This window comes from Myxine glutinosa, chromosome 4 (assembly GCF_964187855.1).
Source record: "Myxine glutinosa chromosome 4, kmMyxGlut1.1, whole genome shotgun sequence".
In the NCBI taxonomy this organism is placed as follows: domain Eukaryota; kingdom Metazoa; phylum Chordata; class Myxini; order Myxiniformes; family Myxinidae; genus Myxine; species Myxine glutinosa.
This window is the reverse complement of record NC_136264.1, coordinates 215,846,307-215,861,670: the sequence shown is the minus strand read 5'-3', so window position 1 is coordinate 215,861,670 and position 15,364 is coordinate 215,846,307. Positions and strand designations below refer to the sequence as shown.

Sequence of the window (15,364 nt, the reverse complement as noted above, 5' to 3'; positions counted from 1 at the left end):
ATTGGCTGGTTCATTCTTACCGTCCCCACTGCTGCCGCGCTGAGCTCAACCCTCCTTCACCTTTTGAGGCCCTGCCTCGTGTTAACTTGACTAGTGGACAGCCAAATGGGACGCGGGAAGGATTGCGCCCACATAGGTAGAATGGAGGTGTACGCAAAATGAATGGAGGGCCTATTCTCCTGTATTTACACAACGCAGGTACTAAGAGGGGAAATGGCCTATTCTTACACATACTAAGACATAACTATACTACAATTGGGCCTATATGTTGCTCGTGTGACTAACTGTGGGGGGCAAACCTTTAACATTTATTGACTTCAATGTGCCAATCTCAAAACCGCAGCAATATATATACACACAGTCACACACATATACTAGCGTATACCCCCACCCCCACCGGGCAACGCCGGGTACTTGTGCTAGTATACAGTCACGTGAAAAAGTAAGTACACCCCATGTAAAGTTTTGACTTTTTCAACATATTTCAACATACAGCTATTTGATCTTCATTTCAACAATATTGATAGATAAAGGTGATATAATACAACAAATATCATGAAACATTTACATTTTGTAGTCCATTGTATAATTTAAATAAACATAAATGCAAATTTCGCCTGTGGAAAAAGTAAGTATATATATATTGTGTGAGTAAGTATATATATATTATTGTGAATATATATATTGTGAGCAGATTGATTGACCAAAACAGTAAGTCAAAAATGTGGGACAAGTGTTGTCAGAAGAACAACTGCCCTTTGTAGACAACGCTTCTTACCTCCACTGGTGTGGGATGAGGGGTCAACAGCGAGAACTGCAACCCTGTGCCCACGATTGGTTAACGCCTTTCCAAGCACTTCAATGAAGCAGGACTTTCCGACACCAGGTGGACCTGACAAACCTGCAAAAAAGTCGATAAAAACCAAAGAGAATAACCGAACAGGATCAACAATAATGATCGACAACTTCAGAAAGAACACTCTCAGGAATCACCAGCCTCAGATTATACATCACAAATGACTTCCAACGACATGGCCTCAAAAACTATCAGCAAGCAACACGATTTCTGTCACAAGGATCCCTCAGTAATCCAACGGCATATTCTGGCCTCCAAGACATTGCCAAGACCTTCTTACACCACTCCAAGGTTTTGTTTGGTGTAGAATTACAAAGAAGAAGAATTGCTTATGAGGCTCATGTTTAGTTTACGCTTTTCCCTTCAAGCACTTGCTTATTAGGCTTATGTTTAGTTTACGCTTTTCCCTTCAAGCACTTGCTTATTAGGCTTATGTTTAGTTTACACTTTTCCCTTCAAGCACTTGCTTATTAGGCTTATGTTTAGTTTACACTTTTCCCTCCAAGCACTTGCTTATTAGGCTTATGTTTAGTTTACCCTTTTCCCTTCAAGCACTTGCTTATTAGGCTTATGTTTAGTTTCTGCTTTTCCCTCCAAGCACTTGCTTATTAGGCTTATGTTTAGTTTACACTTTTCCCTCCAAGCACTTGCTTATTAGGCTTATGTTTAGTTTCTGCTTTTCCCTCCAAGCACTTGCTTATTAGGCTTATGTTTAGTTTACACTTTTCCCTCCAAGCACTTGCTTATTAGGCTTATGTTTAGTTTCTGCTTTTCCCTTCAAGCACTTGCTTATTAGGCTTATGTTTAGTTTCTGCTTTTCCCTCCAAGCACTTGCTTATTAGGCTTATGTTTAGTTTCTGCTTTTCCCTCCAAGCACTTGCTTATTAGGCTTATGTTTAGTTTCTGCTTTTCCCTCCAAGCACTTGCTTATTAGGCTTATGTTTAGTTTCTGCTTTTCCCTTCAAGCACTTGCTTATTAGGCTTATGTTTAGTTTCTGCTTTTCCCTCCAAGCACTTGCTTATTAGGCTTATGTTTAGTTTACCCTTTTCCCTTCAAGCACTTGCTTATTAGGCTTATGTTTAGTTTCTGCTTTTCCCTTCAAGCACTTGCTTATTAGGCTTATGTTTAGTTTCTGCTTTTCCCTTCAAGCACTTGCTTATTAGGCTTATGTTTAGTTTCTGCTTTTCCCTCCAAGCACTTGCTTATTAGGCTTATGTTTAGTTTCTGCTTTTCCCTCCAAGCACTTGCTTATTCGGCTTATGTTTAGTTTCTGCTTTTCCCTCCAAGCACTTGCTTATTAGGCTTATGTTTAGTTTCTGCTTTTCCCTTCAAGCACTTGCTTATTAGGCTTATGTTTAGTTTACCCTTTTCCCTCCAAGCACTTGCTTATTAGGCTTATGTTTAGTTTCTGCTTTTCCCTCCAAGCACTTGCTTATTAGGCTTATGTTTAGTTTCTGCTTTTCCCTCCAAGCACTTGCTTATTAGGCTTATGTTTAGTTTACACTTTTCCCTCCAAGCACTTGCTTATTAGGCTTATGTTTAGTTTCTGCTTTTCCCTCCAAGCACTTGCTTATTAGGCTTATGTTTAGTTTCCCCTTTTCCCTCCAAGCACTTGCTTATTAGGCTTATGTTTAGTTTCTCCTTTTCCCTTCAAGCACTTGCTTATTAGGCTTATGTTTAGTTTCTGCTTTTCCCTCCAAGCACTTGCTTATTAGGCTTATGTTTAGTTTCTGCTTTTCCCTTCAAGCACTTGCTTATTAGGCTTATGTTTAGTTTCTGCTTTTCCCTCCAAGCACTTGCTTATTAGGCTTATGTTTAGTTTCTGCTTTTCCCTCCAAGCACTTGCTTATTAGGCTTATGTTTAGTTTACACTTTTCCCTTTATGTTTAGTTTCTGATTTTCCCTCCAAGCACTTGCTTATTAGGCTAATGTTTAGTTTCTGCTTTTCCCTCCAAGCACTTGCTTATTAGGCTTATGTTTAGTTTACACTTTTCCCTTCAAGCACTTGCTTATTAGGCTTATGTTTAGTTTCCCCTTTTCCCTCCAAGCACTTGCTTATTAGGCTTATGTTTAGTTTACACATTTCCCTTCAAGCACTTGCTTATTAGGCTTATGTTTAGTTTACACTTTTCCCTCCAAGCACTTGCTTATTAGGCTTATGTTTAGTTTCTGCTTTTCCCTTCAAGCACTTGCTTATTAGGCTTATGTTTAGTTTCCCCTTTTCCCTCCAAGCACTTGCTTATTAGGCTTATGTTTAGTTTACACATTTCCCTTCAAGCACTTGCTTATTAGGCTTATGTTTAGTTTCCCCTTTTCCCTCCAAGCACTTGCTTATTAGGCTTATGTTTAGTTTCTGCTTTTCCCTTCAAGCACTTGCTTATTAGGCTTATGTTTAGTTTCTGCTTTTCCCTTCAAGCACTTGCTTATTAGGCTTATGTTTAGTTTCTGCTTTTCCCTCCAAGCACTTGCTTATTAGGCTTATGTTTAGTTTCTGCTTTCCCCTCCAAGCACTTGCTTATTAGGCTTATGTTTAGTTTACACTTTTCCCTTCAAGCACTTGCTTATTAGGCTTATGTTTAGTTTCTGCTTTTCCCTTCAAGCACTTGCTTATTAGGCTTATGTTTAGTTTCTGCTTTTCCCTTCAAGCACTTGCTTATTAGGCTTATGTTTAGTTTCTGCTTTTCCCTCCAAGCACTTGCTTATTAGGCTTATGTTTAGTTTACACTTTTCCCTCCAAGCACTTGCTTATTAGGCTTATGTTTAGTTTACACTTTTCCCTTCAAGCACTTGCTTATTAGGCTTATGTTTAGTTTACACTTTTCCCTTCAAGCACTTGCTTATTAGGCTTATGTTTAGTTTACACTTTTCCCTCCAAGCACTTGCTTATTAGGCTTATGTTTAGTTTACACTTTTCCCTTCAAGCACTTCGTTATTAGGCTTATGTTTAGTTTCTGCTTTTCCCTTCAAGCACTTGCTTATTAGGCTTATGTTTAGTTTCTGCTTTTCCCTCCAAGCACTTGCTTATTAGGCTAATGTTTAGTTTCTGCTTTTCCCTCCAAGCACTTGCTTATTAGGCTTATGTTTAGTTTACACTTTTCCCTTCAAGCACTTGCTTATTAGGCTTATGTTTAGTTTCCCCTTTTCCCTCCAAGCACTTGCTTATTAGGCTTATGTTTAGTTTACACATTTCCCTTCAAGCACTTGCTTATTAGGCTTATGTTTAGTTTACACTTTTCCCTCCAAGCACTTGCTTATTAGGCTTATATTTAGTTTCTGCTTTTCCCTTCAAGCACTTGCTTATTAGGCTTATGTTTAGTTTCTGCTTTTCCCTCAAAGCACTTGCTTATTAGGCTTATGTTTAGTTTCTGCTTTTCCCTCCAAGCACTTGCTTATTAGGCTTATGTTTAGTTTCTGCTTTTCCCTTCAAGCACTTGCTTATTAGGCTTATGTTTAGTTTACCCTTTTCCCTCCAAGCACTTGCTTATTAGGCTTATGTTTAGTTTCCCCTTTTCCCTCCAAGCACTTGCTTATTAGGCTTATGTTTTGTTTCCCCTTTTCCCTCAAGCACTTGCTTATTAGGCTTATGTTTAGTTTCCCCTTTTCCCTCCAAGCACTTGCTTATTAGGCTTATGTTTAGTTTCTGCTTTTCCCTCCAAGCACTTGCTTATTAGGCTTATGTTTAGTTTCTGCTTTTCCCTTCAAGCACTTGCTTATTAGGCTTATGTTTAGTTTCTGCTTTTCCCTTCAAGCACTTGCTTATTAGGCTTATGTTTAGTTTCTGCTTTTCCCTTCAAGCACTTGCTTATTAGGCTTATGTTTAGTTTCCCCTTTTCCCTTCAAGGACTTGCTTATTACGCTTATGTTTAGTTTCTGCTTTTCCCTTCAAGCACTTGCTTATTAGGCTTATGTTTTGTTTCCCCTTTTCCCTTCAAGCACTTGCTTATTAGTATTATGTTTAGTTTCTGCTTTTCCCTTCAAGCACTTGCTTATTCGTATTATGTTTAGTTTACCCTTTTCCCTTCAAGCACTTGCTTATTAGTATTATGTTTAGTTTACCCTTTTCCCTTCAAGCACTTGCTTATTAGTATTATGTTTAGTTTCTGCTTTTCCCTTCAAGCACTTGCTTATTCGTATTATGTTTAGTTTACCCTTTTCCCTTCAAGCACTTGCTTATTAGTATTATGTTTAGTTTACCCTTTTCCCTTCAAGCACTTGCTTATTAGTATTATGTTTTGTTTCCCCTTTTCCCTTCAAGCACTTGCTTATTAGGCTTATGTTTTATTTCCCCTTTTCCCTTCAAGCACTTGCTTATTAGTATTATGTTTAATTTACACTTTTCCCTTCAAGCACTTGCTTATTAAGCTTATGTTTAGTTTCTGCTTTTCCCTTCAAGCACTTGCTTATTAGTATTATGTTTAGTTTCTGCTTTTCCCTTCAAGCACTTACTTATTAGTATTATGTTTAGTTTACCCTTTTCCCTTCAAGCACTTGCTTATTAGTATTATGTTTAGTTTACCCTTTTCCCTTCAAGCACTTGCTTATTAGGCTTATGTTTTGTTTCCCCTTTTCCCTTCAAGCACTTGCTTATTAGGCTTATGTTTAGTTTCTGCTTTTCCCTTCAAGCACTTGCTTATTAAGCTTATGTTTAGTTTCTGCTTTTCCCTTCAAGCACTTGCTTATTAGGCTTATGTTTAGTTTCCCCTTTTCCCTCCAAGCACTTGCTTATTAAGCTTATGTTTCGTTTCTGCTTTTCCCTTCAAGCACTTGCTTATTAAGCTTATGTTTCGTTTCTGCTTTTCCCTTCAAGCACTTGCTTATTAGGCTTATGTTTAGTTTCTGCTTTTCCCTTCAAGCACTTGCTTTTTAAGCTTATGTTTAGTTTCTGCTTTTCCCTTCAAGCACTTGCTTATTAGGCTTATGTTTAGTTTACCCTTTTCCCTTCAAGCACTTGCTTATTAGGCTTATGTTTAGTTTACACTTTTCCCTTCAAGCACTTGCTTATTAGGCTTATGTTTAGTTTACACTTTTCCCTTCAAGCACTTGCTTATTAGGCTTATGTTTAGTTTACACTTTTCCCTCCAAGCACTTGCTTATTAGGCTTATGTTTAGTTTACACTTTTCCCTTCAAGCACTTGCTTATTAGGCTTATGTTTAGTTTCTGCTTTTCCCTTCAAGCACTTGCTTATTAGGCTTATGTTTAGTTTCTGATTTTCCCTCCAAGCACTTGCTTATTAGGCTAATGTTTAGTTTCTGCTTTTCCCTCCAAGCACTTGCTTATTAGGCTTATGTTTAGTTTACACTTTTCCCTTCAAGCACTTGCTTATTAGGCTTATGTTTAGTTTCCCCTTTTCCCTCCAAGCACTTGCTTATTAGGCTTATGTTTAGTTTCTGCTTTTCCCTTCAAGCACTTGCTTATTAGGCTTATGTTTAGTTTCCCCTTTTCCCTCCAAGCACTTGCTTATTAGGCTTATGTTTAGTTTACACATTTCCCTTCAAGCACTTGCTTATTAGGCTTATGTTTAGTTTCCCCTTTTCCCTCCAAGCACTTGCTTATTAGGCTTATGTTTAGTTTCTGCTTTTCCCTTCAAGCACTTGCTTATTAGGCTTATGTTTAGTTTCTGCTTTTCCCTTCAAGCACTTGCTTATTCGGCTTATGTTTAGTTTCTGCTTTTCCCTCCAAGCACTTGCTTATTAGGCTTATGTTTAGTTTCTGCTTTTCCCTCCAAGCACTTGCTTATTAGGCTTATGTTTAGTTTACACTTTTCCCTTCAAGCACTTGCTTATTAGGCTTATGTTTAGTTTCTGCTTTTCCCTTCAAGCACTTGCTTATTAGGCTTATGTTTAGTTTCTGCTTTTCCCTTCAAGCACTTGCTTATTAGGCTTATGTTTAGTTTCTGCTTTTCCCTCCAAGCACTTGCTTATTAGGCTTATGTTTAGTTTACACTTTTCCCTCCAAGCACTTGCTTATTAGGCTTATGTTTAGTTTACACTTTTCCCTTCAAGCACTTGCTTATTAGGCTTATGTTTAGTTTACACTTTTCCCTTCAAGCACTTGCTTATTAGGCTTATGTTTAGTTTACACTTTTCCCTCCAAGCACTTGCTTATTAGGCTAATGTTTAGTTTACACTTTTCCCTTCAAGCACTTGCTTATTAGGCTTATGTTTAGTTTCTGCTTTTCCCTCCAAGCACTTGCTTATTAGGCTTATGTTTAGTTTCCCCTTTTCCCTCCAAGCACTTGCTTATTAGGCTTATGTTTAGTTTCTGCTTTTCCCTTCAAGCACTTGCTTATTAGGCTTATGTTTAGTTTCTGCTTTTCCCTCCAAGCACTTGCTTATTAGGCTTATGTTTAGTTTCTGCTTTTCCCTTCAAGCACTTGCTTATTAGGCTTATGTTTAGTTTCTGCTTTTCCCTCCAAGCACTTGCTTATTAGGCTTATGTTTAGTTTCTGCTTTTCCCTCCAAGCACTTGCTTATTAGGCTTATGTTTAGTTTACACTTTTCCCTCCAAGCACTTGCTTATTAGGCTTATGTTTAGTTTACACTTTTCCCTTCAAGCACTTGCTTATTAGGCTTATGTTTAGTTTACACTTTTCCCTTCAAGCACTTGCTTATTAGGCTTATGTTTAGTTTACACTTTTCCCTCCAAGCACTTGCTTATTAGGCTTATGTTTAGTTTACACTTTTCCCTTCAAGCACTTGCTTATTAGGCTTATGTTTAGTTTCTGCTTTTCCCTCCAAGCACTTGCTTATTAGGCTTATGTTTAGTTTACCCTTTTCCCTTCAAGCACTTGCTTATTAGGCTTATGTTTAGTTTACACTTTTCCCTTCAAGCACTTGCTTATTAGGCTTATGTTTAGTTTACACTTTTCCCTCCAAGCACTTGCTTATTAGGCTTATGTTTAGTTTACACTTTTCCCTTCAAGCACTTGCTTATTAGGCTTATGTTTAGTTTCTGCTTTTCCCTTCAAGCACTTGCTTATTAGGCTTATGTTTAGTTTCTGCTTTTCCCTCCAAGCACTTGCTTATTAGGCTTATGTTTAGTTTCTGCTTTTCCCTCCAAGCACTTGCTTATTAGGCTTATGTTTAGTTTACACTTTTCCCTTCAAGCACTTGCTTATTAGGCTTATGTTTAGTTTCTGCTTTTCCCTTCAAGCACTTGCTTATTAGGCTTATGTTTAGTTTCTGCTTTTCCCTTGAAGCACTTGCTTATTAGGCTTATGTTTAGTTTCTGCTTTTCCCTCCAAGCACTTGCTTATCAGGCTTATGTTTAGTTTACACTTTTCCCTCCAAGCACTTGCTTATTAGGCTTATGTTTAGTTTACACTTTTCCCTTCAAGCACTTGCTTATTAGGCTTATGTTTAGTTTACACTTTTCCCTTCAAGCACTTGCTTATTAGGCTTATGTTTAGTTTACACTTTTCCCTCCAAGCACTTGCTTATTAGGCTTATGTTTAGTTTACACTTTTCCCTTCAAGCACTTGCTTATTAGGCTTATGTTTAGTTTCTGCTTTTCCCTTCAAGCACTTGCTTATTAGGCTTATGTTTAGTTTCTGATTTTCCCTCCAAGCACTTGCTTATTAGGCTAATGTTTAGTTTCTGCTTTTCCCTCCAAGCACTTGCTTATTAGGCTTATGTTTAGTTTACACTTTTCCCTTCAAGCACTTGCTTATTAGGCTTATGTTTAGTTTCCCCTTTTCCCTCCAAGCACTTGCTTATTAGGCTTATGTTTAGTTTACACATTTCCCTTCAAGCACTTGCTTATTAGGCTTATGTTTAGTTTACACTTTTCCCTCCAAGCACTTGCTTATTAGGCTTATGTTTAGTTTCTGCTTTTCCCTTCAAGCACTTGCTTATTAGGCTTATGTTTAGTTTCCCCTTTTCCCTCCAAGCACTTGCTTATTAGGCTTATGTTTAGTTTACACATTTCCCTTCAAGCACTTGCTTATTAGGCTTATGTTTAGTTTCCCCTTTTCCCTCCAAGCACTTGCTTATTAGGCTTATGTTTAGTTTCTGCTTTTCCCTTCAAGCACTTGCTTATTAGGCTTATGTTTAGTTTCTGCTTTTCCCTTCAAGCACTTGCTTATTAGGCTTATGTTTAGTTTCTGCTTTTCCCTCCAAGCACTTGCTTATTAGGCTTATGTTTAGTTTCTGCTTTTCCCTCCAAGCACTTGCTTATTAGGCTTATGTTTAGTTTACACTTTTCCCTTCAAGCACTTGCTTATTAGGCTTATGTTTAGTTTCTGCTTTTCCCTTCAAGCACTTGCTTATTAGGCTTATGTTTAGTTTCTGCTTTTCCCTTCAAGCACTTGCTTATTAGGCTTATGTTTAGTTTCTGCTTTTCCCTCCAAGCACTTGCTTATTAGGCTTATGTTTAGTTTACACTTTTCCCTCCAAGCACTTGCTTATTAGGCTTATGTTTAGTTTACACTTTTCCCTTCAAGCACTTGCTTATTAGGCTTATGTTTAGTTTACACTTTTCCCTTCAAGCACTTGCTTATTAGGCTTATGTTTAGTTTACACTTTTCCCTCCAAGCACTTGCTTATTAGGCTTATGTTTAGTTTACACTTTTCCCTTCAAGCACTTGCTTATTAGGCTTATGTTTAGTTTCTGCTTTTCCCTTCAAGCACTTGCTTATTAGGCTTATGTTTAGTTTCTGCTTTTCCCTCCAAGCACTTGCTTATTAGGCTAATGTTTAGTTTCTGCTTTTCCCTCCAAGCACTTGCTTATTAGGCTTATGTTTAGTTTACACTTTTCCCTTCAAGCACTTGCTTATTAGGCTTATGTTTAGTTTCCCCTTTTCCCTCCAAGCACTTGCTTATTAGGCTTATGTTTAGTTTACACATTTCCCTTCAAGCACTTGCTTATTAGGCTTATGTTTAGTTTACACTTTTCCCTCCAAGCACTTGCTTATTAGGCTTATATTTAGTTTCTGCTTTTCCCTTCAAGCACTTGCTTATTAGGCTTATGTTTAGTTTCTGCTTTTCCCTCAAAGCACTTGCTTATTAGGCTTATGTTTAGTTTCTGCTTTTCCCTCCAAGCACTTGCTTATTAGGCTTATGTTTAGTTTCTGCTTTTCCCTTCAAGCACTTGCTTATTAGCCTTATGTTTAGTTTACCCTTTTCCCTCCAAGCACTTGCTTATTAGGCTTATGTTTAGTTTCCCCTTTTCCCTCCAAGCACTTGCTTATTAGGCTTATGTTTTGTTTCCCCTTTTCCCTCAAGCACTTGCTTATTAGGCTTATGTTTAGTTTCCCCTTTTCCCTCCAAGCACTTGCTTATTAGGCTTATGTTTAGTTTCTGCTTTTCCCTCCAAGCACTTGCTTATTAGGCTTATGTTTAGTTTCTGCTTTTCCCTTCAAGCACTTGCTTATTAGGCTTATGTTTAGTTTCTGCTTTTCCCTTCAAGCACTTGCTTATTAGGCTTATGTTTAGTTTCTGCTTTTCCCTTCAAGCACTTGCTTATTAGGCTTATGTTTAGTTTCCCCTTTTCCCTTCAAGGACTTGCTTATTACGCTTATGTTTAGTTTCTGCTTTTCCCTTCAAGCACTTGCTTATTAGGCTTATGTTTTGTTTCCCCTTTTCCCTTCAAGCACTTGCTTATTAGTATTATGTTTAGTTTCTGCTTTTCCCTTCAAGCACTTGCTTATTAGTATTATGTTTAGTTTACCCTTTTCCCTTCAAGCACTTGCTTATTAGTATTATGTTTAGTTTACCCTTTTCCCTTCAAGCACTTGCTTATTAGTATTATGTTTTGTTTCCCCTTTTCCCTTCAAGCACTTGCTTATTAGGGTTATGTTTTATTTCCCCTTTTCCCTTCAAGCACTTGCTTATTAGTATTATGTTTAATTTACACTTTTCCCTTCAAGCACTTGCTTATTAAGCTTATGTTTAGTTTCTGCTTTTCCCTTCAAGCACTTGCTTATTAGTATTATGTTTAGTTTCTGCTTTTCCCTTCAAGCACTTACTTATTAGTATTATGTTTAGTTTACCCTTTTCCCTTCAAGCACTTGCTTATTAGTATTATGTTTAGTTTACCCTTTTCCCTTCAAGCACTTGCTTATTAGGCTTATGTTTTGTTTCCCCTTTTCCCTTCAAGCACTTGCTTATTAGGCTTATGTTTAGTTTCTGCTTTTCCCTTCAAGCACTTGCTTATTAAGCTTATGTTTAGTTTCTGCTTTTCCCTTCAAGCACTTGCTTATTAGGCTTATGTTTAGTTTCCCCTTTTCCCTCCAAGCACTTGCTTATTAAGCTTATGTTTCGTTTCTGCTTTTCCCTTCAAGCACTTGCTTATTAAGCTTATGTTTCGTTTCTGCTTTTCCCTTCAAGCACTTGCTTATTAGGCTTATGTTTAGTTTCTGCTTTTCCCTTCAAGCACTTGCTTATTAAGCTTATGTTTAGTTTCTGCTTTTCCCTTCAAGCACTTGCTTATTAGGCTTATGTTTAGTTTACCCTTTTCCCTTCAAGCACTTGCTTATTAGGCTTATGTTTAGTTTACACTTTTCCCTTCAAGCACTTGCTTATTAGGCTTATGTTTAGTTTACACTTTTCCCTTCAAGCACTTGCTTATTAGGCTTATGTTTAGTTTACACTTTTCCCTTCAAGCACTTGCTTATTAGGCTTATGTTTAGTTTACACTTTTCCCTCCAAGCACTTGCTTATTAGGCTTATGTTTAGTTTACACTTTTCCCTTCAAGCACTTGCTTATTAGGCTTATGTTTAGTTTCTGCTTTTCCCTTCAAGCACTTGCTTATTAGGCTTATGTTTAGTTTCTGATTTTCCCTCCAAGCACTTGCTTATTAGGCTAATGTTTAGTTTCTGCTTTTCCCTCCAAGCACTTGCTTATTAGGCTTATGTTTAGTTTACACTTTTCCCTTCAAGCACTTGCTTATTAGGCTTATGTTTAGTTTCCCCTTTTCCCTCCAAGCACTTGCTTATTAGGCTTATGTTTAGTTTACACATTTCCCTTCAAGCACTTGCTTATTAGGCTTATGTTTAGTTTACACTTTTCCCTCCAAGCACTTGCTTATTAGGCTTATGTTTAGTTTCTGCTTTTCCCTTCAAGCACTTGCTTATTAGGCTTATGTTTAGTTTCCCCTTTTCCCTCCAAGCACTTGCTTATTAGGCTTATGTTTAGTTTACACATTTCCCTTCAAGCACTTGCTTATTAGGCTTATGTTTAGTTTCCCCTTTTCCCTCCAAGCACTTGCTTATTAGGCTTATGTTTAGTTTCTGCTTTTCCCTTCAAGCACTTGCTTATTAGGCTTATGTTTAGTTTCTGCTTTTCCCTTCAAGCACTTGCTTATTAGGCTTATGTTTAGTTTCTGCTTTTCCCTCCAAGCACTTGCTTATTAGGCTTATGTTTAGTTTCTGCTTTTCCCTCCAAGCACTTGCTTATTAGGCTTATGTTTAGTTTACACTTTTCCCTTCAAGCACTTGCTTATTAGGCTTATGTTTAGTTTCTGCTTTTCCCTTCAAGCACTTGCTTATTAGGCTTATGTTTAGTTTCTGCTTTTCCCTTCAAGCACTTGCTTATTAGGCTTATGTTTAGTTTCTGCTTTTCCCTCCAAGCACTTGCTTATTAGGCTTATGTTTAGTTTACACTTTTCCCTCCAAGCACTTGCTTATTAGGCTTATGTTTAGTTTACACTTTTCCCTTCAAGCACTTGCTTATTAGGCTTATGTTTAGTTTACACTTTTCCCTTCAAGCACTTGCTTATTAGGCTTATGTTTAGTTTACACTTTTCCCTCCAAGCACTTGCTTATTAGGCTTATGTTTAGTTTACACTTTTCCCTTCAAGCACTTGCTTATTAGGCTTATGTTTAGTTTCTGCTTTTCCCTTCAAGCACTTGCTTATTAGGCTTATGTTTAGTTTCTGCTTTTCCCTCCAAGCACTTGCTTATTAGGCTAATGTTTAGTTTCTGCTTTTCCCTCCAAGCACTTGCTTATTAGGCTTATGTTTAGTTTACACTTTTCCCTTCAAGCACTTGCTTATTAGGCTTATGTTTAGTTTCCCCTTTTCCCTCCAAGCACTTGCTTATTAGGCTTATGTTTAGTTTACACATTTCCCTTCAAGCACTTGCTTATTAGGCTTATGTTTAGTTCACACTTTTCCCTCCAAGCACTTGCTTATTAGGCTTATATTTAGTTTCTGCTTTTCCCTTCAAGCACTTGCTTATTAGGCTTATGTTTAGTTTCTGCTTTTCCCTCAAAGCACTTGCTTATTAGGCTTATGTTTAGTTTCTGCTTTTCCCTCCAAGCACTTGCTTATTAGGCTTATGTTTAGTTTCTGCTTTTCCCTTCAAGCACTTGCTTATTAGGCTTATGTTTAGTTTACCCTTTTCCCTCCAAGCACTTGCTTATTAGGCTTATGTTTAGTTTCCCCTTTTCCCTCCAAGCACTTGCTTATTAGGCTTATGTTTAGTTTCCCCTTTTCCCTCAAGCACTTGCTTATTAGGCTTATGTTTAGTTTCCCCTTTTCCCTCCAAGCACTTGCTTATTAGGCTTATGTTTAGTTTCTGCTTTTCCCTCCAAGCACTTGCTTATTAGGCTTATGTTTAGTTTCTGCTTTTCCCTTCAAGCACTTGCTTATTAGGCTTATGTTTAGTTTCTGCTTTTCCCTTCAAGCACTTGCTTATTAGGCTTATGTTTAGTTTCTGCTTTTCCCTTCAAGCACTTGCTTATTAGGCTTATGTTTAGTTTCCCCTTTTCCCTTCAAGGACTTGCTTATTACGCTTATGTTTAGCTTCTGCTTTTCCCTTCAAGCACTTGCTTATTAGGCTTATGTTTTGTTTCCCCTTTTCCCTTCAAGCACTTGCTTATTAGGCTTATGTTTAGTTTCTGCTTTTCCCTTCAAGCACTTGCTTATTAGTATTATGTTTAGTTTCTGCTTTTCCCTTCAAGCACTTGCTTATTAGGCTTATGTTTAGTTTCTGCTTTTCCCTTCAAGCACTTGCTTATTAGGCTTATGTTTTGTTTCCCCTTTTCCCTTCAAGCACTTGCTTATTAGTATTATGTTTAGTTTCTGCTTTTCCCTTCAAGCACTTGCTTATTAGTATTATGTTTAGTTTACCCTTTTCCCTTCAAGCACTTGCTTATTAGTATTATGTTTAGTTTACCCTTTTCCCTTCAAGCACTTGCTTATTAGTATTATGTTTTGTTTCCCCTTTTCCCTTCAAGCACTTGCTTATTAGGCTTATGTTTTATTTCCCCTTTTCCCTTCAAGCACTTGCTTATTAGTATTATGTTTAATTTACACTTTTCCCTTCAAGCACTTGCTTATTAAGCTTATGTTTAGTTTCTGCTTTTCCCTTCAAGCACTTGCTTATTAGTATTATGTTTAGTTTCTGCTTTTCCCTTCAAGCACTTACTTATTAGTATTATGTTTAGTTTACCCTTTTCCCTTCAAGCACTTGCTTATTAGTATTATGTTTAGTTTACCCTTTTCCCTTCAAGCACTTGCTTATTAGGCTTATGTTTTGTTTCCCCTTTTCCCTTCAAGCACTTGCTTATTAGGCTTATGTTTAGTTTCTGCTTTTCCCTTCAAGCACTTGCTTATTAAGCTTATGTTTAGTTTCTGCTTTTCCCTTCAAGCACTTGCTTATTAGGCTTATGTTTAGTTTCCCCTTTTCCCTCCAAGCACTTGCTTATTAAGCTTATGTTTCGTTTCTGCTTTTCCCTTCAAGCACTTGCTTATTAAGCTTATGTTTCGTTTCTGCTTTTCCCTTCAAGCACTTGCTTATTAGGCTTATGTTTAGTTTCTGCTTTTCCCTTCAAGCACTTGCTTATTAAGCTTATGTTTAGTTTCTGCTTTTCCCTTCAAGCACTTGCTTATTAGGCTTATGTTTAGTTTACCCTTTTCCCTTCAAGCACTTGCTTATTAGGCTTATGTTTCGTTTCTGCTTTTCCCTTCAAGCACTTGCTTATTAGGCTTATGTTTAGTTTCTGCTTTTCCCTTCAAGCACTTGCTTATTAAGCTTATGTTTAGTTTCTGCTTTTCCCTTCAAGCACTTGCTTATTAGGCTTATGTTTAGTTTACCCTTTTCCCTTCAAGCACTTGCTTATTAGGCTTATGTTTCGTTTCTGCTTTTCCCTTCAAGCACTTGCTTATTAGGCTTATGTTTAGTTTCTGCTTTTCCCTTCAAGCACTTGCTTATTAAGCTTATGTTTAGTTTCTGCTTTTCCCTTCAAGCACTTGCTTATTAAGCTTATGTTTAGTTTCTGCTTTTCCCTTCAAGCACTTGCTTATTAGGCTTATGTTTTGTTTCCCCTTTTCCCTTCAAGCACTTGCTTATTAGGCTTATGTTTAGTTTCTGCTTTTCCCTTCAAGCACTTGCTTATTAGGCTTATGTTTAGTTTACCCTTTTCCCTTCAAGCACTTGCTTATTAAGCTTATGTTTAGTTTCTGCTTTTCCCTTCAAGCACTTGCTTATTAGGCTTATGTTTAGTTTCTGCTTTTCCCTTCAAACATTTGCTTATTAAGCTTGTGTTTAGTTTCTGCTTTTCCCTT

General features: G+C 37.3%; 1 protein-coding gene across 4 annotated transcripts in view; it reads right to left on the bottom strand.

The window, feature by feature from the left end:
- MMAA (metabolism of cobalamin associated A) overlaps positions 1 to 15,364 on the bottom strand; it is a 773,535-nt gene that overhangs the window by 7,595 nt on the left and 750,576 nt on the right. For all 4 annotated transcript variants that reach the window (XM_078777021.1, XM_068114404.2, XM_078777020.1 and 1 more), the window contains one exon: positions 779 to 901. In XM_078777021.1, coding sequence (XP_078633147.1) covers positions 779 to 901 — 123 coding nt within the window. The remainder of the gene's footprint in view (positions 1 to 778; positions 902 to 15,364) is intronic.